The 25,048-nt window shown below is 53.3% G+C and overlaps 1 protein-coding gene across 1 annotated transcript; it reads left to right on the forward strand.

Annotated features, from left to right (window-relative positions):
- The first annotated feature begins 709 nt into the window (after nt 1–709).
- LOC125088992 (zinc finger protein 304-like) lies at nt 710–19,218 on the forward strand. The gene is made up of 4 exons (XM_047710698.1): nt 710–929; nt 13,721–13,759; nt 15,864–15,990; nt 16,758–19,218. The coding sequence occupies exons 2-4, from the start codon at nt 13,745–13,747 to the stop codon at nt 18,062–18,064; spliced, it is 1,449 nt and encodes a 482-aa protein (XP_047566654.1). The 5' UTR covers nt 710–929; nt 13,721–13,744; the 3' UTR covers nt 18,065–19,218.
- Nucleotides 19,219–25,048: the final 5,830 nt, after the last annotated feature.

Here is a 25,048-nt window from a genome sequence, read left to right on the forward strand (position 1 = left end):
ATTCCCAGGGCCACGGATCTAACCTTCAGAATGGTTTGATAAGCTATCTAGCTGATCTCCTGTGACCTGCTGTTGTCTCAGCCTGCTACTTCTCCACCATCTTGACTCCTCCTCCGCTATATTGCTTTTAGATAGGGCAGGGTTTCACGGTTGAAGGGCACACACTACCTTGGCAGGAAATGACATGTGACAAGTTGCTGTCATCTTCAGATAGGTGTCAGGTTCTTAAATGCATGAACATTAATAGAAGAAAACCTCATTTCGAATGGGTTAATAAGGTGTTCAATGAAGCCAATTAGATTTTCAAAAATTACTTGGTTGAATTTTATTTTTTAACAATAATATGGTATGTCCCTTTGGTCGTGCAGCCTTTGGGAGTGGACTTAAGAGTCTGCAATAACAGATATCTATTTCTGGCATTTTCCAGGACTGCACTCAGAGGAAATCTGGGTATACCGCTTTTAGAGTCAGCGACCCCACGCTAAATCTTAGGAGCCCACTTCCCGGTGCACCTGCATGTTGTCCTTCGGCCTCCCTAGCCCAAGTCAGGAATGACCCGGCTCCCAGGTAGGGCGGGTGGCGCCTGGGAACGACACATTCCCCCAGAAGCCTCTGCGGCAAGCCCGTGGGGCCGCTGAGCCAATGAGAGCGCAGCATGTGGCCCTTTTCCTGCGGATGCTCATGTGAGGCGGGACTTCCGGGGGCGTCTTCAGGTGGTGGGCACCTTCGCGTTCCCGGCCGGTTTGGCTGGTGTAGCGCGCGGGGAACTGCGGGTTGGTTGGGAGTGGAAGGAAAGTTTCGGAAGAGGCGTCGTTCCCGCCGCGGAGGCCGCAGCGAGGCTCTCCTGTCCCCGCCCGGTCGCCCGCCGCTCCCCGCCCCGCTCTTCCCGCCCGTCGTTGGCGGAGTCCGCGCCGAGGAAGCCGGCTCAGGTGGGTGCTGCGACCCCGGGGTCCCCCCGCCCCGAGCGCTGCAGCCGGATGGAGGGGCGCCGCGCAGCTCCCCGCAGCCGGGCCGGCAGGGAGGGAGCAGAGGGCGCCCCGGCGTGCGGTCCCGGCTCCGTCGGTGCGGTGGGGCGTGGCGGGGGAGGGTCCGGCAGATGCTCCTGAGTCGGGGCTGGGGGTGAGGGTGACCCGGCTCTCGCGGGTGCGGGGAGCGGAGGGCGAGGCGGAGTGCGACATGCAGTGGCGGCGTGGGCAGCCGGGTCCGCCGAAGGTCGGAAGGGGCGGGGATGGGAGGGCCGCGATGGTGGCATATAAAGATACGTATTTGTTGATTAAGATCACCAAAATATATTTCTCGTATATATCTGGTCTTGGTCCATGGTTTCGACTCACAGCTTCCAGAAACGAATTTCCCAAGTGTTGTCGGTGATGAAGTTGTCTGTGCTCTGTGAATGCGGTGATTTTTGGAAGTACTTCAGCTAGTTGGGCCTGGGTAGGGGGAAGGGGAGACCAACCATATGATTAGACATTTGGAAATTTTAGTTCCTCCCCTTCCACTTCCTATTTCCCCCCACCTTGGGGGAAGGGAGATGGGCTGGAAGTTGAACCAATAGCCAACAGCCACTGAGAACCTACCCTGCTCTGTAATGCAGCCTCCGTAAAACCCTAAAGGACACGGCTCAGAGCTTCCAGGCTGGTGCACAGGGACATTTGAGGAGAATGGTGCACCTGGAGAGAGCATGGATGCTCTGCGCCGTCTTGGTACCTGGCCATATGCATCTCTTCCGCCTGCCTGTTGCCAAGTTATTTCCTCTCATGATGAACTGATGATCTAGCAAGAAAAAGGTTTTCTGAGTTCTGTGAGCCATTCCAGCAGATCAGTTAAACCTGAGGAGGGGATCTTGAGAACCTCTGATTTTTAACCAGTGAGAAGCACAAGTAACAGCCTGGCTTGCAGATGGCGTCTGAAATGGCAGGGGATTGACGTGGGGGTGCATTCATGTGGGACCTAACCTTTAACCTGTGATTCTGATGCTGTTTCCTCATGGTGTCAGAATTGAATCGGCTGCTTGGACATCTTGCTGGCTTTTAAGAATTGCTTGTGCCCCCCCCCCCCCCCGCCCCCCCCCCCGTGGGGGAGAAGAGTCGGCTAAGCATCCCACTCTTGGTTTTGGCTTGGGTCCTGATCTCTGGGTCATAAGATCGAGTCCTGCCTCAGGCTGTGCGCTCAGCACAGTCTGCTTAAGACTCTGTCTCCCTCTGCTCCTCACCACCCCCTCAAATAAATATATTTTTTTTCCTTTTACATTGCTTGGTATTGTGTGAGGAAACCCAGGGAACCCTCCCCCTAACCCCTGCTACACACACACACATACACAGACTTCTTGGAATTGGTTCCAGGAACCTAAGGTTAGGGGCATATCCAAATTTGAAGTTTAAAATGGTTGAATAATGGGTAGGAAATGGAGGCAGGGAAACCCATGAGGAGGACACTGTGATAGATCCAGGAGAATTTGTGCTGGGGCTAGACCGGAGCAGTACTAGAGCAGAGATGTGATGGGAATTTGGCTAGATCATAAAGATAGAGTCAGTAGGATTTCCTGCTGCATCCGGTCTGTGGGTAAAAGGAGGGAAGTGAAAGACCATCTGAAGTTTGGTTTTTTGTTTGTTTATTTTGTTTTGTTTTGTTTAGAGGACGGAGGAGGAGATGGAGAGAGAATCTTAAGCAGGCTTCATGCCCAGCATGGAGCCTGATGTGGGTCTCAATCCCAGGACTCTGAGATCATGACCTGAGCCAAAAACCAGAAGCTGGACACTGAGCTGACTGAACCCCCAGGCGCCCTTAGAGAAGGAGATCCTTAAGATTGTTCTTTCAGATGGGCTCTGTAGTGAGGTTCGGGAGGCCTGAAACCAGAGGGCAGGGTACAGGTGGGCACGTATCCCTTATGCTCTCTCTGAGGAGAGCAGTCCTGGTGTGGGATGAATTCTGGCCTGTGTAAAAAGGGAGGTCTAGGTGAGGTAAGGCGCTGGCTTGTCATGGAGACTGAGGTATGAGTTGGTGTAGCTTCTCCTTAGAGCAGCTGGTTGGGGCCCTGCTGCCTCACCTCCCATCTACTGTTCTGTAAAGGGCTCCCTACATGCTGTCTTTGGAGGACTGTAGTTTAAGGACTGGTAGTGTCAGTGCCTCCCTTTAACTTAAGAATGTATGAGACAGTTACTGAATTGAACACGAAGCAGCCACTCTCCAAATATGTACACACAGGCAGGCAGTTAGAAAGGAACACACTGGGGGCGCCTGGGTGGCTCAGTGGGTTAAAGCCTCTGCCTTTGGCTCAGGTCATGATCCCAGGGTCCTGGAATCGAGCCCCGCATTGGGCTCTCTGCTCAGCAGGGAACCTGCTTCCTCCTCTCTCTCTGCCTGTCTCTCTGCCTACTTGTGATCTTTAAAAAAAAAAAGAAAGAAAGAAAAGAGGGCGCCTGGGTGGCTCAGTTGGTTAAGCAACTGCCTTCGGCTCAGGTCATGATCCCAGGGTTCTGGGATCGAGTCCCACATCAGGCTCCTTGCTCAGCGGAGAGCCTGCTTCTCTCTCTGCCTCTGCCTGCCGCTCTGCCTGCTTGTGGTGTCTCTCTCTCTCTCTCTCTGACAAATAAATAAATAAAAGCTTTAAAAAAAAAAAAAGAAAAGAAAAAAAGAAAGGAACACACTGAATTACTTAAATTTATCCAAATAATGATTGGTTTAAATGTTAACTTACCTTTCAGTATTGGCTTATGATGTAAGTTTTGTGTATCACATCCTCCTAAACCCTTAAAAAGTGGGAGGAATACACAATCAAGTTTTTAAGGCCCCACCACTTCACTTGCACTGAGAACACGGAACCATGGCTGCTGTGGACTAGCGATAGCCGGTCCACAGCGTGTCCGATGTAGGTGCGATATCAGTGTCAGCCCTACGAGGCGGAAAACAGTCTTCCCATTTTATGGAATAAGCGCACTGACACTCAGGAAGGGTCAGTCTTTCCAGAGTCCCACAGCTAGTAAGAGGCAGCACTGAGGCCCAAGGAGCTCAGTTTGGACCTGCTTGTCGGATCCTGCCATGGTTCCCATTTCTCATGGCCTCCCTCCTTCCACAGGGTCCTATGGCGGTGGCAGAAATGCTTCTGGACCCTGCACCAATGAGTAGCGGATGTCCCAGACTCCTCCCCACCCTAATTTTCACCCCAGTGGTTTAGGTAACTGTCTATAGGGAATGGTGTTGTTCTTTTTTTTTTTTTTTTAAGATTTATTTATTTGACAGATCACAAGTAAGCAGAGAGGCAGGCAGAGAGAGAGGGGGAAGCAGGCTCCCCGCCGAGCAGAGAACCCAATGTGGGGCTCAATCCCAGGACCCTGAGATCAGGACCTGAGCCGAAGGCAGAGGCTTAACAACTGAGCCACCCAAGAGCCCCAGAAGGGATTTTCACAATGCAGAGTACTAACCACTATATGATCACACCCAAAAGGGATTTTCAGAGGAAATGTAAAGAATCCGTTCTTGGCTACATCAGAAATGTTCCAGAGTCTTTTGAGTAGATGTGGGATGTGTCCAGTTGGCTGTTGGAGCCCCAGATTTGGAGTCCAGTGGAGGTGTTCAGATTGGCGACAACCACAATATAATTCTTTTTTTTTTTTTTTAAAGATTTTTATTTATTTATTTATTTATTTTAAAGATTTATTTATTTATTTATTTGACAGAGAGATCACAAGTAGAGAGGCAGGCAGAGAGAGGAGGAAGCAGGCTCACTGCTGAGCAGAGAGCCCGATGCGGGGCTCGATCCCAGGACCCCGAGATCATGACCTGAGCCGAAGGCAGAGGCCCAACCCACTGAGCCACCCAGGCGCCCCTAAGATTTTATTTATTTATATGACAGACAGAGATCACAAGTAGGCAGAGAGGCAGACGGGGGTGGGGTGGGGTGGGAGCAGGCTCCCTGCCGAGCCGAGAGCCCGATGCGGGGCTGGATCCCAGGACCCTGAGACCATGACCTGAGCCGAAGGCAGAGGCTTAACCTACTGAGCCACCCAGGCGCCCCCCCACAATAAAATTCTTGTTGTGTGGACCCCAGTAAAGCTGTGGGTTTGATTTCAGAGGAAGCATCTTTATATTATGGTGGCAGTGCACCAGGGGCAAGGGAAGGAGGGGGTAAGTCTGTGTGTCAGGTGGGCACCTAGACGGTGGTGTTGGGGGTGTGCGCCTGTGAGGTGAAGGGTGGAGGTCATAAAGCCTTCTGAGTGGACATAAGATGGATGCTGAGGTGCCTCCGCAGGGAAGTCCAGACACCAGGGCAGGACAGGGCCCATCATCCCATGGTGGATGCAGCGAGGTTTCCTGATGATCTTTGCTGGGACCCTTTCATGCAGGCTGGTAGAGTCATTGAGGGAAATGGAGTCAGCCAGAAGCTTTGCTTGTCTGGGGCTTTGAATGAAGGTCCAGTGGTGAGAGGAGGTCAGAATTGCTTATGAGATCGTCACATCTTCACACAGGCCTCTGCAGCTGAGCTCAAGCGACACAGAGTTAGGTGGGGACACGTGACAATGAGAGCTGCTCTCCAGTGCTGGGGGACTTGGGTGTGCTGATGCACGACTGGGGCGGAGGGGGTGCTGGTGGCATCTGCGGCGTACCGCCTGGGCTCTGTGCAGACTGGCATGTTAGCAGGCCGAAGAAATGCCTCCAGTGTGGCCAGGGCCGTTGCCTCAGCCATCCCTAGTCGGATGCCTCTCTGTCCATGCTTGGAGCGCTGCTCCCCAGGCCTTCCCAGCCCTCTTGCTAACATACTTTGGGGCCTACTTGTGCAAGTGACTGCAGGCACTGATCTGGTCACTGCACATAGGGACCACTGGGTTGTTTTTTAAAGACCTTCCTCTGAAGGCATTGTAAATTTAGAATGTGGGATGTCGATGTGAGGTGCTGGTCACTCCCTTTCCCTGCCTTTCCCCAAGGACCGGAATGGCCTCTTCCAGGCCTAGCTGGTTTCTCACATTGACCAATAGGAGGCCCCCGGGTACCAGACAGGGGGGACATCACTTCTGCAACATCAGGAGAAGCTCAAAGGAATATGGCCCTCATGCAGAGCTTCTGTCCTGTGTCCACCATCGTGCGATGCCTAGGACAGTGGCCACACCTCATTTTTACCTTTTCTTTCCTACTAATATTTCCACTCTGACTTTGGGCTCTCGTCTTTGGCCTTCCACTGCTTCCTTGGAGGGCTGCACATATCCTTAGATAGTCTCTGAACACCGGCCACTGTGTTGCAATCACCCATTTCTGCGTCTGGACCCAGTCTTGTGTCAGTGCTCAGCGGTCCCCAGCAGCTCCGGCCTGGTTGAAAGTCACCTTCAGGGGCGCCTGGGTGGCTCAGTGGGTTAAAGCCTCTGCCTTTGGCTCAGGTCATGATCCCAGGGTCCTGTGATTGAGCCCCGCATTGGGCTCTCTGCTCCGCGGGGAACCTGCTCCCTCTCTCTCTCTGCTTGCCTCTCTGCCTACTTGTGATCTCTGTCTGTCAAATAAATAAATAAATAGATAGATAGATAGATAGATAGATAGAAAGAAAGAAAGAAAGAAAGTCACCTTCAGAGGAGGGGGTTGGGGAGCCTGCCTCTCCTCCCCGCACTTCCTCTCCCTGGTGTCCTTCCCCAGAGTCAGGGCTCTCCCATCACGGGGGCTTGCCAGGCTGAGCTCCACACCGCAGGCCTTCCTCTCCCTGTCTCGAGTCCCACTCGCCTGTCAGCAGTCCTGTGGCCTCGTCCCTGGGTATGTCTGAGACACATTCCCAAGGGGGCTGCCTCCTGCCACTGAAGTCAGCTGGCACTTTCCCAGCATTTCTCTGCTTACAGGTTGCTGGCACGGAGCCCAGGACGAGAAGGTCCCTTCAGAGCAAGGTGATTCTGTAGGAGGGTCACAGGTCAGGACTCCAAAGTCAGGCCCACCCACCCAGAAGTCCCAGCCTTGGGAGCCATGTAGCTTGCTCTGGAAAGACGTTTTGTGCTGGGCTGAGCATGATGGAACATGCCCTGAGCGAGGCCTGCACACTTGTGGGGGAAACTGCAGCAGCATCAAAAGAAGCAGAACAGAAACTTTCCCTCAGGGAAAATGAGGGGAGCCCTTCATTTGGACCAAGTAGCGTATCTAGCAGAGACCTTGTCGTGGAGGGAGGATGGAGAGGGCTCCACAGTCTTTCTCCCCCCCCCCCCCGCCCCCGCCCAGCCACTCACAGTGGGTTGAAGCCACACAGGGACACCAAGTGGAGACGCCTTTGAAATCAGACAGAATGGTTGTAAGAGCAGTGCTCTGGGACACTTCAGCCACAGGACACACTTATAGAGTCCAAGAAAGTCACGCTGCAGAAGGGCCTTAGAGTCTAGTGGAAGTAGGACATTTTTTAGGTACAACTTCAGTAAACATTTTATCAAGATTTCTTCTTCTTCTTCTTTTTTTTTTTTTTAAAGATTCATTTATTTTGATAGAGTACAAGCAGGAGAGCAGCAGGCAGAGTAAGAGGGAAGATGGAGGCTCTCTGCTGAGCAAGGAGCGAGCCGGATGTGGGACTCGATCCTGGGACCCTGAGATCATGATCTGAGCTGAAGGCAGCCGTTTAATGACTGAGCCCCCAGGCATCTCCTCAGTAACCATTTTAGCAATCCCAGTGAAGAAAGGGTGTTTAAGTACAGCCCATGTGAGAAACTCTGTAGGTACAACTCCACACTCACTAGCCACAGGGAAGTTCATAGCGTAGAAAGAGTGTGGTGAATGCAGGAAATCTTTCACACAGAACTAGCGTCTCCTTAAACAACAGAGAAGTCACATTGGAGAGAGGCCTTTGTGTCGTGAATGTAGGAAGGCCTTCATCAGAAAATCCCACCTCCTTCAGCATTATAAGATGTGGGGGAATTCTTTATACAAAATTCTTTACACAAAAATGTGGACTTATCATCAAAATATACCAGGCCGAGGTTTTATGAGTTCAGCATATAGCAAGGCCTTTGTTAGAAAGTCTGGCTTCTTCAGTCACCAGAAAATGCACGCTGGAGGAAACTTCACAAGTGCAGCTAACGTGGGGGAGTGTTCAGGTACAAACCACTTTCATTAAGCATCAGAGAATTCACACTGGGTAAGGACATCATGCATGCACGGAATGTGGGAAATTCTTTAGCCAAGACTCCCACCTCATTCAGCATCTGGGGAAGAATGGGAACTCATGAGTACAGCAGAAGGGGAAAGATTTCAGCTGAAAGTGTGTTCTAAATTAGCACTGGAAAAAAACAATATATCGTTTTCTTCTAAAGGTTGTGGTAAAGGCATGCCTGGGTGGCTCAGTTGTTAAGCAGTTGCCTTCCGCTCAGGTCATGATCCCAGGGTCCTGGGATCAAGCCTTTTACCGGGCTCCCTGCTCAGAGGGAAACCTGCTTCTCCCTCTCCCACTCTCGATGCTTGGGTTCCCTTTCTCACTCTCCGTCAAATAAATAAAAATTTAAAAAAGTTCTGCTGAAGTACATATCACATGAAGTTTATCTTGTTTTTAAGGGTATGGTTCAGGAATGTGAAGTACATTCACCTTGTACTATGGGTATCTGTATCTCTTCTCATCTTGTTAAACTTAAATCCAGTACCCAACTCGCCATTTTCCCCTGCCCCAATCCCTTGAAACCACTGTTCTATTTCATATAGCGTAGTATCCTCTTCAGGGTTCATCCATGCTGTATTTTTTTTTTTTTTAAATTTTACTTATTTGACAGAGAGAGAGAGAGCACAAGTAGGCAGAGTGGCAGGGAGAGGGAGAAGCTGGCTCTCCGCTGAGCAGGGAGCCCGACATGGGGCTTGAACCCAGAACCCAATCCATGCTGTATCTTGTTTGTGAATCTGAATTTCCTTCTGCTTTAAGGTTGAACAGTATTTCATTGTATGTGTATGGCACATTTTCTTTATCCATTTATTCTCTCCATTCATCTGTTCATAAACCATGAGTTGTTTCTGCCTCTTTTGGCTGTTGTGAATAATTGCTACTATGGGCACGAGTGTACAAATATTTCTTCTAACACCTTACTTGCAAAGAAGATTTCTTCAGCACCTGGCTTTCCAATTATTTTTGCATATATCCCCAAGAAGTAGAATTGCTGGACCATAAGGTAATAGGGTCATTTTTTTGAGGAACTGTTTTCCGTAGTGTTGGCACCATTTTACGTTACTGCTGTGTGTGAGGTGTCCAGTTTCTCCTCAGCCTGTTTTTGTGTCTCATAAGCCCCCTTCCCTCATTGTGATAAAGTCATCCGTTCTTTTCAGATAGGTGTTAGAATCTAAGAAAAATGTAATACGTGGAGTGAAGGTTGGATATAATCACCAGCTCTACCTTTTTTTTGGGGGGGGGTGTAAGATTTATTTGAGAGTGAGCACAAGTGAGGGTAGGGAGAGAGGGTCACGCAGATTGCCCCCCGCCCAGAGCTGGGAGTCTGAGACAGGCCAGTCCCAGGACCCCGAGATACAGTCAGATACTTAACGACTGAGCCCCTGTACCTTGTTTCCAGCAGAAAAACTCCTACAGTTGATGAAGTTACAGTCGAACGAGTACTTGAAAAGCAGTAGGACCGTATTTTAGATCCCAGCTATGGGTGGATGCACTTTGTGTCTGAGTGACCATTTGTAGTTTGGGGGAACGTCTGAAATCATACGTCTGTCTCAGTACATTTCTGTGATCAGCACAGACTACGTTCCATGAAAATCTGGGTGTTGACCCAAGAAGCTGGGGCCCCGCCCCACCCCCTCCTCAAAGCCTGCAGATATCCCTACCCAGCGCCTTTCTTGGTGTCGCCAATTTCCCTGAGGTCAGGAATGGAGACTCTTGGCGACCCTCTGGCTCCATCAGAACTACATTACCCGGAAGGCAGTGCGCTGTGCGTCCCCTTTACTGGGCCAATGAGGGCTCAAGGAGAGGCACTTACTTCCCGAGGACGGCATCTGGGCGGGCCTTCTGGCGTTGGCCTCCGCGACATCTCGTAAACCTGGTTCCGTCCTGCGGTCGGAAGCCTTGGCTTGCCCGGCGGGCCTGAGGTAACAGGAGGAGAGACCGGCTGCGCCGGTTGCTCCGAGGCAACGTAGCTGTCGCCGGGGCTGAAGGCTGAGGTGCCACGCCCCTTCCCGCCGCCGCCGTGGCGGTTCCAGTCCAGGTGAGTGCTGCGCTTCTTGGGGCCCTGACCCAGCCCAGGCTGCGTTAGAATTTCGTACTTTTGTTCTTGGGGCCGCCATTTGCCAGGTCTTCCAGATGTTGAGGGAAGACCTGCCTGAGGGACCCGCGCGGACTGGACGTGCGCCGTTAGGTGACCAGCTGCAGTCACTTTGGCGTCGTCGCTGCGCCCCGTGGAGAGCCGGTCGGTGGGTTTCACCGCGTGTGCCTGTTGGGTCGGCCGGGCGGTGGCGAGAGCGCTGCGGTGCGGGCCGACTGGGCTGCCGCGGGGCCAGTTCGGCGCTCGCTCCTGGCCCCACGCGCCGCCCTGCTGCTGAGCTCGCAGGCGGGAGCGGGCGGTGGGGCTGAGGGCCGCGCTGCCGACCTGGCCCCTCGCTGCCGGGGAGCGCTCGTGCGGGCGCGGCGCAGAAATGGGCTGTAGGGAGAGCCGGAGCCCGCAGTGTGGGTCCCCGTGGGCGCGTTTCCAGGAAGCGTCTGTGGCCGTCGTGGAGGTGGAGTAGTTTCCGCGCGTCTTGAAACGCTCCGAAAGGACCGCTGTGCGTCACGTCACAGGAGTACGGTGCCCTCCGGCTCCTGCGTCTGCCCGTTTCTCCGCGCCGCTGTGTGCTGTGACCGCGGGCGTGCAGGGAGTCCTGCTCGCGGGCGAGCGTCGCTGCTCCGGCCGCACGTGCCGGTCCGCGAGCGCACCGCGGTCCAGAGCACTTGGGAAGGCTGGATTCCCGCAGGGAGTCCACGTGCGAATTCACAGATCTCGCGAAACTGGCTTTGGAGATGTTTCGAGTCTGCATACCTGCAGCCGCTCACAGTATCCACGAATCTCCACGGTTCTGCGGGCACCACGCAGCAGCCCCTTCTGGGGCCAGCCTTGCGAAGTTTTGCTTTGATGATTACCTTAACATTTGCATTTTTTAAAAGTGCTTGCTGGAATTGTTTACATACACGATTTCAGTTTGTTCGATATTAAGATTTTAGATAATTTATTGTAAAAAGTATGGAGGATTCAAGAATTTGTGTAATTTTTGCTCAACTCTGTGACTTGTCATTTCAGTATTTGTGATCGCAGGAGCCCTTCACTGTAATATGCTGGGATTCTTTACTGCGATGCTTTGGGTTTGAGAAATCTGTTCTTTAATTAACTCATAAGAAGGGCGCCTGGGTAGCTCAGTGGGTTAAACCTCTGCCTTCGGCTCAGGTCATGATCTCAGGGTCCTGGGATCGAGCCCCGCATTGGGCTCTCTGCTCCGCAGCGAGCCTGCTTCCCCCTCCCTCTCTGCCTGCCTCTCTGCCTACTTGTGATCTGTCAAATAAATAACATCTTTAATAAAATAAAGAATTAATTCCTATTCTCCTGAAACTTTTCCGTCACAGAGCACTTTATAAGCTGCTGTTTTAATGCTCTGTACACCACTGAGGCATCAAGACCCATGGGTGCCCCACTTTGAGCTCTAGTTTTTTCAACCCAATTCTGTGCCAGTTTTTTGGAACAATTACTCTTGCATGCTAAAGTGATGCTTAATGTTTATTCTTACTTATGTAACCTTGTCACTTTAGAAAAAACTTCGTATGTTCTAAAATACTTGGCATACTCAGGTATTTTATTTTATTTTATTTTTTTTAAAGATTTTATTTATTTATTTGACAGAGAGAGATCACAAGTAGACGGAGAGGCAGGCAGAGAGAGAGAGAGAGGGAAGCAGGCTTCTTGCTGAGCAGAGAGCCCGATGTGGGACTCGATCCCAGGACCCTGAGATCATGACCTGAGCCGAAGGCAGCGGCCCAACCCACTGAGCCACCCAGGCGCCCCCATACTCAGGTATTTTAGCAAAAATTTGTAAACCTTTTATATTTGCAGTAACACAAAGCATGCATTTTTTTCAAAGATTTTATTTTATTTGACAGACAAAGATCACAAGTAGGCAGAGAAGCAGGCAGAGAGAGAGGGGAAGCAGGCTCCCCACTGAGTAGAGAGCCCCATTCGGGGCTGGATCCCAGGACCCTGGGATCACGACCTGAGCCGAAGGCAGAGGCCTTAACCCACTGAGCCACCCAGGCACCCCAAAGCATGCATTTTTATGATGAAATACAGGTTGTTCCTGTTTTGTTGCTTCTATCTCTTTCTCTTTTTTTTCTTTCTTTGAATATTTCCTCCCATCCTGGCATCCTTTGTTAAAAAGATTTATGTATTTATTTACTTACTTGTTTTAGAGAGTGTGAAGTTGGGGGAGAGGGGCGGAGGAGGGAGAGAGGGGAAGAATCCCAAGCAGCCTCACGTGGGACTGATATCACAGCCCTGACATCATGACCTGAGCTGAAACCAAGAGTTAGACGCTTAATGGATTGAGCCACACAGGTGCCCCCTGGCATCCTTTAATAACGTGTATTAAGTAAAGGTTTTGGCTTTGGTTGTTGTGAATCTTTTAGTAGTGTTGGGTTTCAGTTTTCTGGCTCCAGTTTGTTATGATATCTTTTCTTCACATTGTTTTGGGTACTCCTTCTTATGGATATTGTCAAGATTTGTCTTTTCTCTTTAATTTTACCTTTTATGTATATTTTCTTTGGCTTTTTTTTGTTTTTTTGAGATTCTTTGTGTATAATGATGCAGTTTTCTTAAGTTGTGATTAAGATTTATTAAAATTACTGTACTTAACTGTTTTCACTTCCTGATCAATCTTTGTGCCATGTTACTAATTTTATCTTTGTGAACACACACTTAAAATTACCATAAACTTTTATACTCTACACCCACAAGATTTTTGCTTTTTAAGTGGTTATATTCCTTCATCATTCTCTGGTACCACTACAAGAGAAAACGATGATAGGATACTTCAGGTAAGCTACTTTGCTAACATAGAAGTTTAATCATTGTAAGTATAGAAAGTAATACCTCAAAGTAAATAACTTTACATAATGAGGATGGACCAAAGGTTAGGTCCTAGCTTGTTTGCTTTCTCTGAGGCTGAAACTGAAATGCAGCTGCGTTGAACTGCAGGAGGCCAAAGCACCTTTGCTGGAGCCCCGGCAACAACCTCTGTGGAGAGATTAGTTTTGAGGCACAATCCAGACTCTAGGAGTGTGGTTTAGTTGTCTGCCCTGGAAGAGAATATATTCGCAATATTCTTCTGCGCATTTATTGAAAAACTTGGAAAAGATTAAGGAGTCACATATCTAAACAGTTATTAGGGCCAACCAGAAAGTGTAGGAAGAGAGGAACGCATTTTTGGCACAAGAATCAGAATCATAAGGAATAAAACAGAAGGGTCAGAAGCACACCCACACATAAACATGGACTTACCTTATCCCTTATTCTTGCTGCTCATTCGCCTAAGGGACGTTACCCAAACACAACCCATCCCCGACAGGCTCTGTACTCCCTTTTCCCACTTTGGAAGGACATGCCTGAGAATGCACACATGCTTTTGGCATAACCATAACACGTTCTACTCTCTGGTATAAATACTTTCTTTATCCTTTTCAGCTTTCATCTTTACCTGAAATTATTAAGTGTTTCATATTGTCTGTGTCCCTGATGGGAATTAAACTAACATGGCCCTGCTCTTCCTGCAGGTTCTGCTTTCAGCAGACGCACTTATGGACCCTGCACCGGTGAGTGTCAGGTGTCCTGGAACTCTTGCTGCCACTTGTCCTGCCTTTGGTGTCTAGAGACTCTAGATAAGCCCTTAAGCCCACATCGGAGGTTATATGGAGAGAGAGTCCCACTTTTGGCAAGCAGCGGGGTGAGATGTGAAAGGTTGTCTCAGGTTTCAGTATTGATGGGAGTGTTCTAGGTCTCATAGGTCACTGTTATGTCTGCTGAGAACAGAGGGCAAGGAGCTGAGTCAGAGTAGCAGCCACACAATTCTGGAGCAGAGGAGATAAAATCTGGCTCAGGTCTTTGGAAGCTGCCCTTGGTGATAGAATATGCCACAGCCCGGGAAAGATCATTACTAAGGCTGGTACAGTGGTAGGTCTGGAAATAGGAGAAATATTTGGCTTCTGGATTTGTCTTTTGGGGGTCTTCTGTTCTTAAGATTTATTTATTTGAGAGAATGAGAGAACACACAAGGAGGGGGGGAAATAGACTTCACTGATCTCAGGACCCTGAGATCATGACCTGAGCTGAAGGCCAGTGCCTAACTGACGAAGCCACCCAGTTGCCCCTGGATTTGTTTAAAGATTTATTTGTGAGAGAGAGTGTGTACACCCCAGAAAGGGCAGGGTCAAAGGGAGAAGCAGACTCCCCCTTGAGCAGGGAGCCTGATGCTGTGCTCGATCCTGGGACGTGTGGGTCATGACCTGTGCTGAAGGCAGATGCCTAATTGGCTGAGTTACCCAGGTGCCCTTGGATTTGTTTTTTTTTAAATTTTATTTATTTATTTGACAGAAATCACAAGTAGGCAGATAGGCAGGCAGAGAAAGAAGGGGAAGCAGGCTCCCTGCTGAGCAGAGAGCCTGATATGGGGCTCGATCCCAGGATCCTGAATCATGACCTGAGCTGAAGGCAGAGGCTTTAACCCACTGAGCCACCCAGGTGCCCCTGGATTTTTTAAAGTAGGGCTGTCCAGGTCACAGATGACTCCATATTTTTGGTGAGAATATCAAGGAATTAGGTTTTGGCCATGTTGAGTCTCAGATAATTCAGAGACTCCCAAGTATGGGGGACAAATGGACAGCTAGGCATATAGTCCTCAAGACGTTCACACTGTGGCATGTGGTGTATCCCAAAATAGAACTCAGGATCTGATATAGGAGGAGGCATGTTCAGGTTATGGCATTGCCACTGGGGGACAAGGAGAGCTGTGGAGGGTAGATGGCACAGAGATGACCAGACAGAGTAGCTGTAGCTGAAAACAGAAATGTAGAGGGAGGTAGGGGGAGGGGAAAGTCCAGCAGGTAACCAGATTTTCATGGGCGTGAATGAGACCAGAGCAATAATGGAGGTGAGTTGGTAAAGTCACACTGGTGCTTAGTCATCCTTCTGTGTACTCACTCAACCAGGTTTTTGTGGTGGTTCTCGCAGGATCTCTTCAAGATCAGCTCACATAAAGTGTTGTTAGGACATATATACCTGGTGCAGTGGCACAGAGACATAAAATGTGCAATACAGAGGCGGAGTGTGACCAAGGTTATTGAGATCTGGGTGAGATCTGCGTGTGGTCTAAGCCAGGAACAAGGTCAGGTGGAGAAGCCCCTTCTGCTTGGGGCCATGGGGGCCAATAGGTTGGCATCTATTATTGCACATGGCAGGAGCTTCCTAGATGCCACGCACTGATAAGAGTCAGTGGCTCTGGTCATGATCTCAAGCCCCATGTCGGGCTCTTTGCTCAAGTGGGGAGCCTGTTCCCTCTGTCAAATGGATAAATAGGGTCTTTAAAAAAAAAAAAGTCACTTTTATGGGCCAAGTAGTGGTCGGAATCAAACGTACCATGGAGGTGCCAGATCTGGTGAGTAGGAGTCAGAAAATGCTGGGCCCAGCATGGTTATGTGTGGGAGGCAAGATCCTGGGGAGTGTTGGATGTCTTGGAGGAGAGGCATGGGGGTCCTGCCTCTCAGGTGGCATCTGACCACCTGCCTCTTTGTTGCTCTGGGGTACCAGTGCTTAGGCTGGAGAACTAGGGCAGATAATGAGCAGGGGAGGGAGGGAAGGGAGGGGAGTGAATGTGGGCTGAGAGAGACTGTGTCTGGTTATAACTATCGTTCCTCCTCACAGAGCTCTGTGACCTTTGAGGACGTGGCTGTGTACTTTTCTCAGGAGGAGTGGAGGTTTCTTAACAAGGCTCAGAGACACTTGTACCGCGATGTGATGCTGGAGGTCTTTGCGCTTGTTTCCTCACTGGGTAAGGCCCCTCCCCCCAACCCCAAGGTCCAGGGGCTGAGGCTGGGGCACATATACCGCACCTCCTCTCACAAATTGCTCCAACACTCCTTGGTCTGAAGCTCTTTGAGGAAAGGTTTCCATAGTACTTTTGTTTCCTGACGTGGTTTTGGGGTTGGTTGCCTTGGACCCATCCTGTCTTTCCCTTAAAGGCCTGCATCTTCTAGATGCCATGTTGTCCATCAGGAGCTGGGAGAGCACCGCATACATGACAAAGTGGACATGATTCCAGATGGGGGAGGACGTGATCTGTAGCTGGGAATCCTACCAGGAATATGTCATGTCCCAGGCTCAACAGTGTTTGGTGCCAAGGTCAGAGGCTCCTCCCCTTTCTTGACATTTTGCCCATTTGTCATTTTTCCTCTCGGAAAAGACCTGGTAGTAGATCCTCCCCCACCCCCCAGGCTCTGCAGCACCAGCCTACACTTCATGTGTCCTGCGGGCTTATGTACCACCGAACCCTTCCACTAATGCTGGAGCACGGGTGTACAAGGCTCTGGCACAAACACCTTTTCACAGAAGGGAGTTGTGGACACAGCCCCTCCTCCCCATGGTACACCCCATCTGTGTGTCTTGGCCATGGTGAGACATCCCTGTGACACAGCCCTGTCCTTCAAACTACCTCCTCCCTGCCCTGCTCCCCTGGTGTTGCTCGTTCCACTGTCAGATGCCCATTTGGGGTGGGCTGGCTTCCTCCTCCCAGAGCTCCTCATTGTTCTCTGCTTACAGGTGGCAGCCGGGGAGCACTGGAGGCGGCGGCACCCTCTGAGCAGAATGTGTCTGGAGGAGGGTCACAGAAGGCCTACACCCAGGACTGTAGCCTGGACTCAGAAGGTGGTTTGCAGCCAGCTGAGAGGCTGGGTACAAACCCTGGCCAGACCGTCTGTGGGATGCAGGGGGAAGTTCACCAGCATCCGAAGCAGCACAGTGGGGGGCAGCCCCTTGGAAGGAACGTGCAAAGGTGTGCCACCCACACGTCAGGGAAGCCCTTCCCTGCTAGCTCAGGCCTTCTCCAACACCAGCTCCTTCACAGCCAGGAGACACCCCCTAAGGCCACCGACTGCACGGAGTCTTTTGACAGTGGACAAAAGGACTACCAGTGCAGTGACTGCGGGAAAGTGTTCTGTCGCAAATACAGACTTGCTCAGCACCGGAGGGTGCACACCGGAGAACGGCCTTACAAGTGTGCTGAGTGTGGGAAAACCTTCAGCTACAAACACATACTTGTCCAGCACCAGAGAGTGCACACCGGGGAGCGGCCTTATGAGTGCAGCGAGTGCAGCAAAGCCTTCAGTAACAAACCCACGCTGGTGCGCCACCAGAGGATTCACACTGGAGAGCGGCCTTATGAATGCAGCCACTGTGGGAAGTTCTTCAGCCAGAGCTCCAGCCTTAGTGAACACGAGAGAATTCACACTGGGGCACGGCCTTACAAATGTGGGGAGTGTGGAAAATTCTTCACCTCCAACTCCAACCTAATTAAACACCGGAGAGTGCACACGGGAACAAGGCCTTATGAGTGCAGTGAGTGTGGGAAATTCTTCAACCAAAGTCCCAGCCTCATCAAGCACCAGAGAATTCACACTGGTGAAAAGCCTTATGAATGTAGCGACTGTGGGAAACTCTTCAGCCAAAGCTCCACCCTCATCAAGCACCAGAGAGTTCACAGTGGAGTAAGACCTTACAAGTGCAGCGACTGTGGGAAACTCTTCAGCCAAAGTTTTGGCCTCACTCAACACCAGAGAGTTCATAGTGCAGAAAAACCCTATGAGTGCAGTGGAGGCGGACAATTCTCTAGCCCGAGCACACAACTAACTCAGCACTGCAAAGTTCACACAGCAGAAAGTCGTGAGTGCGGCAGCTGTGACAAAGTCTTCAGCCACAAGTCTGCTCTGATGCACCACCAGCAAGTGCACAGCCCAGCCCACCCTTTCCAGTGCACCGAATGTGGCAAAGCCTTCGGCCGGGGGTCTAACCTCATTCAGCACCATAAAGTTCATCCAGGAGAAAGGCCTTACAACGCAGGTGGAGAATGAGCCGGGCTGTTTAACACGGCAGCGTGCGGTGTCCTGGGTGGTGATGCTGTTCCCCAGCTTTGTAGGCATTAGCAGGGGTAGATAGATGGTATCATGGCACCGAATGTCCTAGTCTTTTTGCCCTCCGCCCCCCGCCTCCTAGGACAAGTGACTAATCTTGTAATCCAAATGTCGGGGTTTTCTGTGGGTCTAGAGGTTTCCCTCAGAGGACAGTTGTATTTTTTGGATCAGCCTCTTTTCATAGTGGAGGACACATAATGACCCTCTTCGGTATTACTGGTCTCCCTGGGATCGTGGCTGGTTTATAGGAAGGTTTTTGCAGAAATTGAGGCCTTTTAGAGCCAACTGCTCCAGTTCAAAAGCAGAACTAGAACTCCAGACATGAAGGGAGAGGAGTGTGATTTTTGTGACCCATAGATATTAGCTCGCCCCTATCCAGGGGAACTGCAGGCCAGAGGTGCAGCGATCCACACCTGCAGCATACTTAAAATGTACTTTTCATGAGGCTGGTTCCGACGGGGCTATGCACTAAACAAAGATGCAACAGTTGGTAACTGCCCTCAGTATTTTTGTCTTCTTTTGACAGAGGAGGAGGAAAAGTGGAGGAAAAGTGGGGATGGGAAAGGGAGGCAGGCTTCCCACCCCGGGCCTTGGCGCCAGGACCCCACAAGTCATGAGTCAAGATCTGAGGTAAAGGCAGGTGCATAAGGATAGAGCCACCCACGTGTCCCAGTATTTTCATCTTGTAACATCGAATAGGGGACTTTTAAAAACCTGCCGAGATGACACACTAATTATTAGTTCATCCTTTCCCCTCAATAAGGGGGTTTCTGGTTTGCAGAGTGGGGCCTGTCACAAAAGCCTACCGTGAACACACAACCCCTCTCATAGAATGTATCTTGCTGTGCTTGGCAGCGCAGAAGCTGGCGGCTCTAATAATGCATTGGTCACACCAGGTCTATCTTCACGAAGTTTGAAATGGTCACATTTATTCAAGTCTCTAAAGAGTGTGTTGTGTAACACTGTGCTTGAATTACGCCTTTCCCTTACCAAGTCGCTCACTTTGCTACCTGTAAGCTTTCCGAGTGCTAATGAAGGGGAGGGGGTGTTGGAACTCTGCTTGTGCAATAAAAATAAACCACTGGCTGTTTTCAGTTGTCTTCACAATATGGCTAGCCTTCCTTTTAAGGTTTTCTAGTATTTACCAATTTCCAGCTGTGGAACAGAACAAGGTTTGACTTAAAACCCCTTGGATCCACTTCAGAAGAACCCTCTTGGCAGCCTTTCTAGTTAATCACTGAATGGCAGGGAGCGGTCCATGAGGGATTCCCGAAATAATGTGCCTTAAAAAAAAAATACCCCACTAAAATGGAAACCATCCCCCCACTACAATGGGGCACATACACTTTCCAACTTCCTTCCAACTTTTGTGGAGGTGGGGGGTGTTTGGTTTGTTTTCCGGGCACACTTCTGGTCTCCAGAAAAAGCCTAAGGGACCCCACAAACGCTTATTTCTCACAGCAAAAAAGCAAATGAGATCTTGGCACCAGCGTCCACCCCCAAGAACATCTGGGGCCAAGGCTGGAGGTCCACACAGCCTCGGACAACGGTGGGACACGGGGGTGCAAAGGCAAGGAGGTCAAGGGCAGGGGTAGTACGAGAACCAGCCAGGGCCAGGTAGCTGAGAATCAACCACGGGGGGGGGGGGGGGGGGGGGGCAAGGAAACCCCACATCCCCAACAGAGGCACCAACCACACACCTGGAGTGGGGACAACCTTATCACGGGGCATGGAAGACAAGTGTGGGGGGGGAGCCTTAACACACCTCACAGGAGCACACACTCCAGAGGTGGCAGGGGACAATGCGTGTTGTGAGGGCATGGAGCCCCTCTTACCGTGCCTGCACCCAAGGGCGGTCATGGGGCACCACCCGCGGGACTAATGACCCCAAGCTTCAATGCTTCACGTTTAGGAACCAGCGGTTCTCCTCCCACTGGGGACCCCTGCCTCTGTGACAGCTTCACACTCATGCATGCCCCAGAATACAGACTGTTCTCCCCAGCTGCTGCCTTATCACAGGACACCCGGTCACAGCTGCGATGGGATCCTCCTCTTCTCAGCCCCAGTGTCCGTTTTCTGGAAGCTACTCGACAGGCGCTTTCCTTCCCAGAACACCACCATCCGTGGGGACCCAGCTGTGGGATTCAGGGCCAGCCAGGGATGAGGTCCTACGGTCCGGTCCGGTCCTGCCCTTCAGGGCCAGCAAGGACCCCCACACCAGCTGCAACGGCAAAGCACGAGGGGACGGGCCACAGCCGACCTCAACCAGGTCCTCGTCCACACCCCCACCCCCAGCATAGGGCTCAGACTCTACCGTGACGGTGTGAGACCGTGTGCGGAGAGTGGAAGCCCCCTCCCCCGAGGCTGCCCCAGGGGCCGCACGGACACCAGATCAAACCCTTCCACGCCAGCCTCTCGCAGGGACCAAGGTCAGGCCCAGGCCCTGCCCCACGGGAGCAGCACGCCCCCGGCTCAGAAACAGGTAGAGACGACCCGACCCACGCGTGGCGGGCCACACGTCCCTGACCGCACACATGGCCAGCGACAGAGCCACAGTGCAGCCCAGAAGCGAGATCCTGGAGCATGGCCCCAGGTCGCAGCAAGGCCTGAGGGCACAAGACCATGGGACTTATAAGGGCCTGCCCCTCCCAGAGGAACTGACTTGTGGACCCGGATGTAGGGCTGCCGCAGGCGGGTGGAGACGTCCAATCGGTGGGGCACGCGTATATCCACTGGGGTGAACTGGGATTAAATTGGCTGCCTGTGTAGGGGCGGGGCTCAACCACCTCCATAAAGGTTGGTCTGCGAGGCTCTCGAGGGGAGAAGGAGGAGCGCCGTCAGAGGAAGAGTCAGTGGGAGCAGCAGCAGCAGAGTCAGTGGGAGCAGAAGAGCTGTAACAGCTCTTATAAGAGCTATAGGGGCTGTAACAGCTCTTGTAAGAGCTATAAGAGCCGCCGGCGGCCCCAAGCCGCCAGACGCCAGCGGCCCGAGACACCAGCGGTCCGACGCCTGTGGCCCCAACACACCAGCGGTCCGCCGCCAGCAGCCCTCTCCACACACCGCGACCCTCGGCAGTGGCGCTGCGGGGAACGGCCTAGACAGCAGCAACCTCGCTGCGAACCCTGAGCCGCTGCCTCGCTGGAGCTGTGTCATTCCGGGGAGCGGCTTCGTCTGGGAAGAGGCCTCCTTGGTGAGCGGCCCTGCGGGAGCAGCATCATCAGGAAAGAGGATCCCTCCAGAGCGGCCTCGCCAGAGCAGCCTTGTCCGGGGAGCAGCCCTGTCCAGGGAGCGACCTCATTAGCAGCAGCCTCGACTGGGGAGTGGCCTTGTCCGGAGCAGTGGCCTCCTCTGGGGAGCAGCCTTGTCAGAGTGGCGTCATGGGGAACAGAGTCTGTGTCGGCGGTGTTGTCCTCCTTGTCATCACCTCTTCGTCATTGGGAGCAGCCTTGTCCTGGGAGCGGCTACCTCCAGAGTGGCCTCTTCTTGGGAGCGGCCCTGTCTGGGGAGCGACCTCACCAGCAGCGGCCTTCTTGGGAGTGGCCTCTTCTTGGGAGTGGCTCCAACCGGGGAGCGGCCTCATCTGCGGAGCAGCCTCGTCTGGAGCGGCCTTCTTGGGAGTGACCTTGTCGGAATCCTCATTGTCGTCTTTTCGTAAGAGACAGCCCTGACCGGTCAGTTTGATTTTTGATGCTTGGTATGAAATAAAGCTTTGTTTGATTTTCGCCTTATATCAGTCTCGTCCCTTTGATCACGGACCCTAACAATGACAGGGTTCCCCATAGGGAAGGCACCCCTCAGCTCCCGGAGACTCCACGCCGAAAACGGCCTCTCCCAACGGTGTGGGCCAAGCGCCTATGCAGCACCAAAGGGTAGCAGCAGCAGGGGTGACAATGCCCAGGGGCGACTGGCCTGCTCTCCAACCACCAATCAGGGCCCGGGAGACCCAACCACGTGGGCTGCGCACCCCAAGATGCCGGTCAGCACACAGCCCTTCCGGGCTCAGGACCCGACTGGGAAACCGCACCGCTTCAGTGCTCATCCGTGCGCCCTGCAGACCCCAGACAGACCCCGCAGTCCCACAACCGCGAAAACCGCCCAACACTCCTCTCACACCTCCACCACAGTTAACCGGCTGCACCTGCGCAAGCCCTCGCACGCGGCGTCCTCCCCACGTGGGCACAGGCTCCAGCTCACGGACGCGGGAGGGGGCTCCGGTGCCACTGGGAACAGGCACCCCGGGGGGGACCGGGGAGCGCAAAGACCACTGCAGGCAAGACAACACGCGCTAAGCGGAGACCAAGGCCCAAGCACGTCCGCAGAAGAGCGAGGCGGCCCAGCTCCGCACCCCTGCCCGCGAACCGTACCGGCTGGGAGAAGCGGGGGCAGTAGTGCCTCGCGCCGCGAACACTCGCCTCCCGTTGGCCTCAAGCTGGGCCTGGGGCGAAGAGCGCACTCAGCACAGCGACCGGCTCAACAGTCCTAACGGGAACCCGCCCGCAGGGCGACCACCGCGGGTCCCCCATGGCTCCCCCGCCCGAAACGGCCGCTCGTGTAGACGCTGCTCCCCATCAGCCCTAGCACCAACAACACTGGGGGGGGCCGAGCAGGCTTGTGACCGCCGCTCCCTGCGCCACAAGGATGTCACACGCCCCAGGATGCGTCCCCCGCGTCCAAGCGCACGGAAAACCCGAGTGAACAAGCCCCAACAGGAGTACCCGGTCTCCAGCTCAGCGCTCCCATGCGCGCTCCGAGACGTAGCGGCTTCCACGGGTTGCCGAAGTTCCTGACCCGTTTCCCTGGCCACAAGGGTCCGCGCCACTCGAGTAAACCGCTGTGCTCGGGGACGGCGCTGCCGCAGACCGTGCGGGGCCTCTTTGAAGCGGGGCTCAGCTCCCAGTCCCAGCGCAACTCCCCTTATCAAGGCTGAAACTTCTGCGGCCACCCGGCGGACGCCAGCAGCGCCGAGGACGCCTCCCTCGGTGCACTCCGGGTGCTGGAAGTACGCGGAAACACACTCCTCGGTGGAGACCAAAAGCTGTAAAGACGCGGAAACGCACCCCCCCCCCCCCAATAGAGAACCGTTGGGGAGACTGGACATCTCCTTCCACGTGCGCATGCGGGGAGGGGTCCCTTCACATGTGTCTCCGGACTGGAGCGTCGGTCCCACGGAGACCCTCCGACCAGGAAAGCCAACGTCCCACGCCCCTTTCCCTCGCAGGAGGCTGCCTGCTCGTCCTCAGCTCCGGAGCAAGGGCTTGAAAAAGCCGTGGAGGCACCACCGGCCCCGCGGGGAACCGGGCAGGACCCCGGGCACGTCCCACCCAAGCGTTCCGCGCCAGCGTTTCTTCCAAGCTAACAATTCGGAAAACTGAGCAACAACGGCAGAGACCCATGCGGGAACGCGCACCGGCGCGGGCCCGGACTGGTCCACCCCGCCTACCCGTGAGGACCTGGAAGAACTTCCCGCGGGGAGAGCCTCCCGCCACCGGCGCGCTCGCGGAGTCGCAGTCTGGACTTCAACGCCGTAGCCCGCCTCCGGCACATTCCGGACGGGTCTCCACCTCTGGAGCCGCCGGCGTCTGGGCGCGGGGTACCCTCTCCCGCGACCCCGCAAAGTCACAGTCCGCTCCTGCGGGCACAGAAACGCCAGGCGGGGGCCCGCAGCGCTCCTGGGCAGCCTCAGGAGCTCGCCCCGCACGGCGCCTACGCCCACCACCCCGCAGACCTGCGCATCAAATCTCCCGCGAATGGATGGGCCGCGACGCGCGGGCGAGAGCGGGACGATCCCGCCGGCACCGCCGGCCTCCTGGAACTCGGCGCCGGGCACCGGGGCCAAATCCCCTCCCTCGTTGGTTTCGCTGGAGCTCCGGGGGGAGAACGTACAAGAGCGGCCACTGGGTGGCGCCCGACAACCGGCGCGAAGGTCAGCGGTACGGCTCTGCACCGCCGACCGGGGAGGGCGCACCGCCCGCGCGCCGGACGTCTGAGCCCTTCCCGCCCCACCGCGGACCGTGTCTCTCCGCAGCGAGAAAGTCCTATCGCACACCTCCCAACTACAAACTGCGGAGTGCGGTTGTTTCCTGCCGAATACGGGAGGTTACCACCTAGCTGCTTCCCACCACTCTAGTCTTAGAGGCACAATCCTGAGCCGAAGGCAGATGCTTCCTCTTTGTGCTTGTCAAGGAAAGACTCTAAAGATCGCAGGAAAAGTCTCCTTTGTTGTACCACAGAGAACTTCCTTTTCCTCCTTAGTTTGCTTTTACACCTATGCACCTTCCCCCATATTTCTTCATGCCAGGAGGATGGGTGATTCAGGTCTACTCCAGGCGGACAGCTGTGCAATGGCGATCATGGAGATGATGACACACCACACATCCTGGGGACACTTTGTGATATCTGAGGCATGCAGACGCCCCACAGCAAGACTACGCACGCACGTGCGTTACACCATGTCCATTGCCAGAAAAGATGCACAACTGACGTGGGATGCACAATGACACATCCAGCTCGCCCCAGGGGCTTGTGAGGACAGAGGGAGGGGCCCTAGCAGATATGAGGACACAGACGCACAAATACTGCAGGGAGACTTGTGAGACAGGCACGGCATAGGGACACCCAAAAGCCTGGTGTGTGGATACACGCACGCAATCCAACAAGCTCCATGGACTGAGCGTGACGAGGTTATTTCAACCTGACTGGGAGAGAACCATCACGCTGCCCCCCCATCCTAGCCCCGTCCCTGCGGGTTTGATGATGCAGTGATGGTGGTCGGAACCGGGAGCTGGGTGCACACCTTCTTCGGTCAGTGTGGAGACTCAAACAGGTTTGAATACTGAATGTAAACACTCAAGGACACCTGATGGGAGCAAATCAGCCCAAGCTGCAGTGGCGGAAAACTTAAACTTGGAAATGCCTACTAAGGAA

Source organism: Lutra lutra, chromosome 17 (assembly GCF_902655055.1).
Source record: "Lutra lutra chromosome 17, mLutLut1.2, whole genome shotgun sequence".
NCBI classification, from domain to species: Eukaryota; Metazoa; Chordata; class Mammalia; order Carnivora; family Mustelidae; genus Lutra; species Lutra lutra.

Excerpts from the sequence above, each read along its gene's own strand:
- LOC125088992 (XM_047710698.1), top strand. Across the intron at positions 15,991-16,757 it reads TGCGCTTGTTTCCTCACTGG|GTGGCAGCCGGGGAGCACTG; the intron begins GTAAGGCCCCTC and ends CTCTGCTTACAG.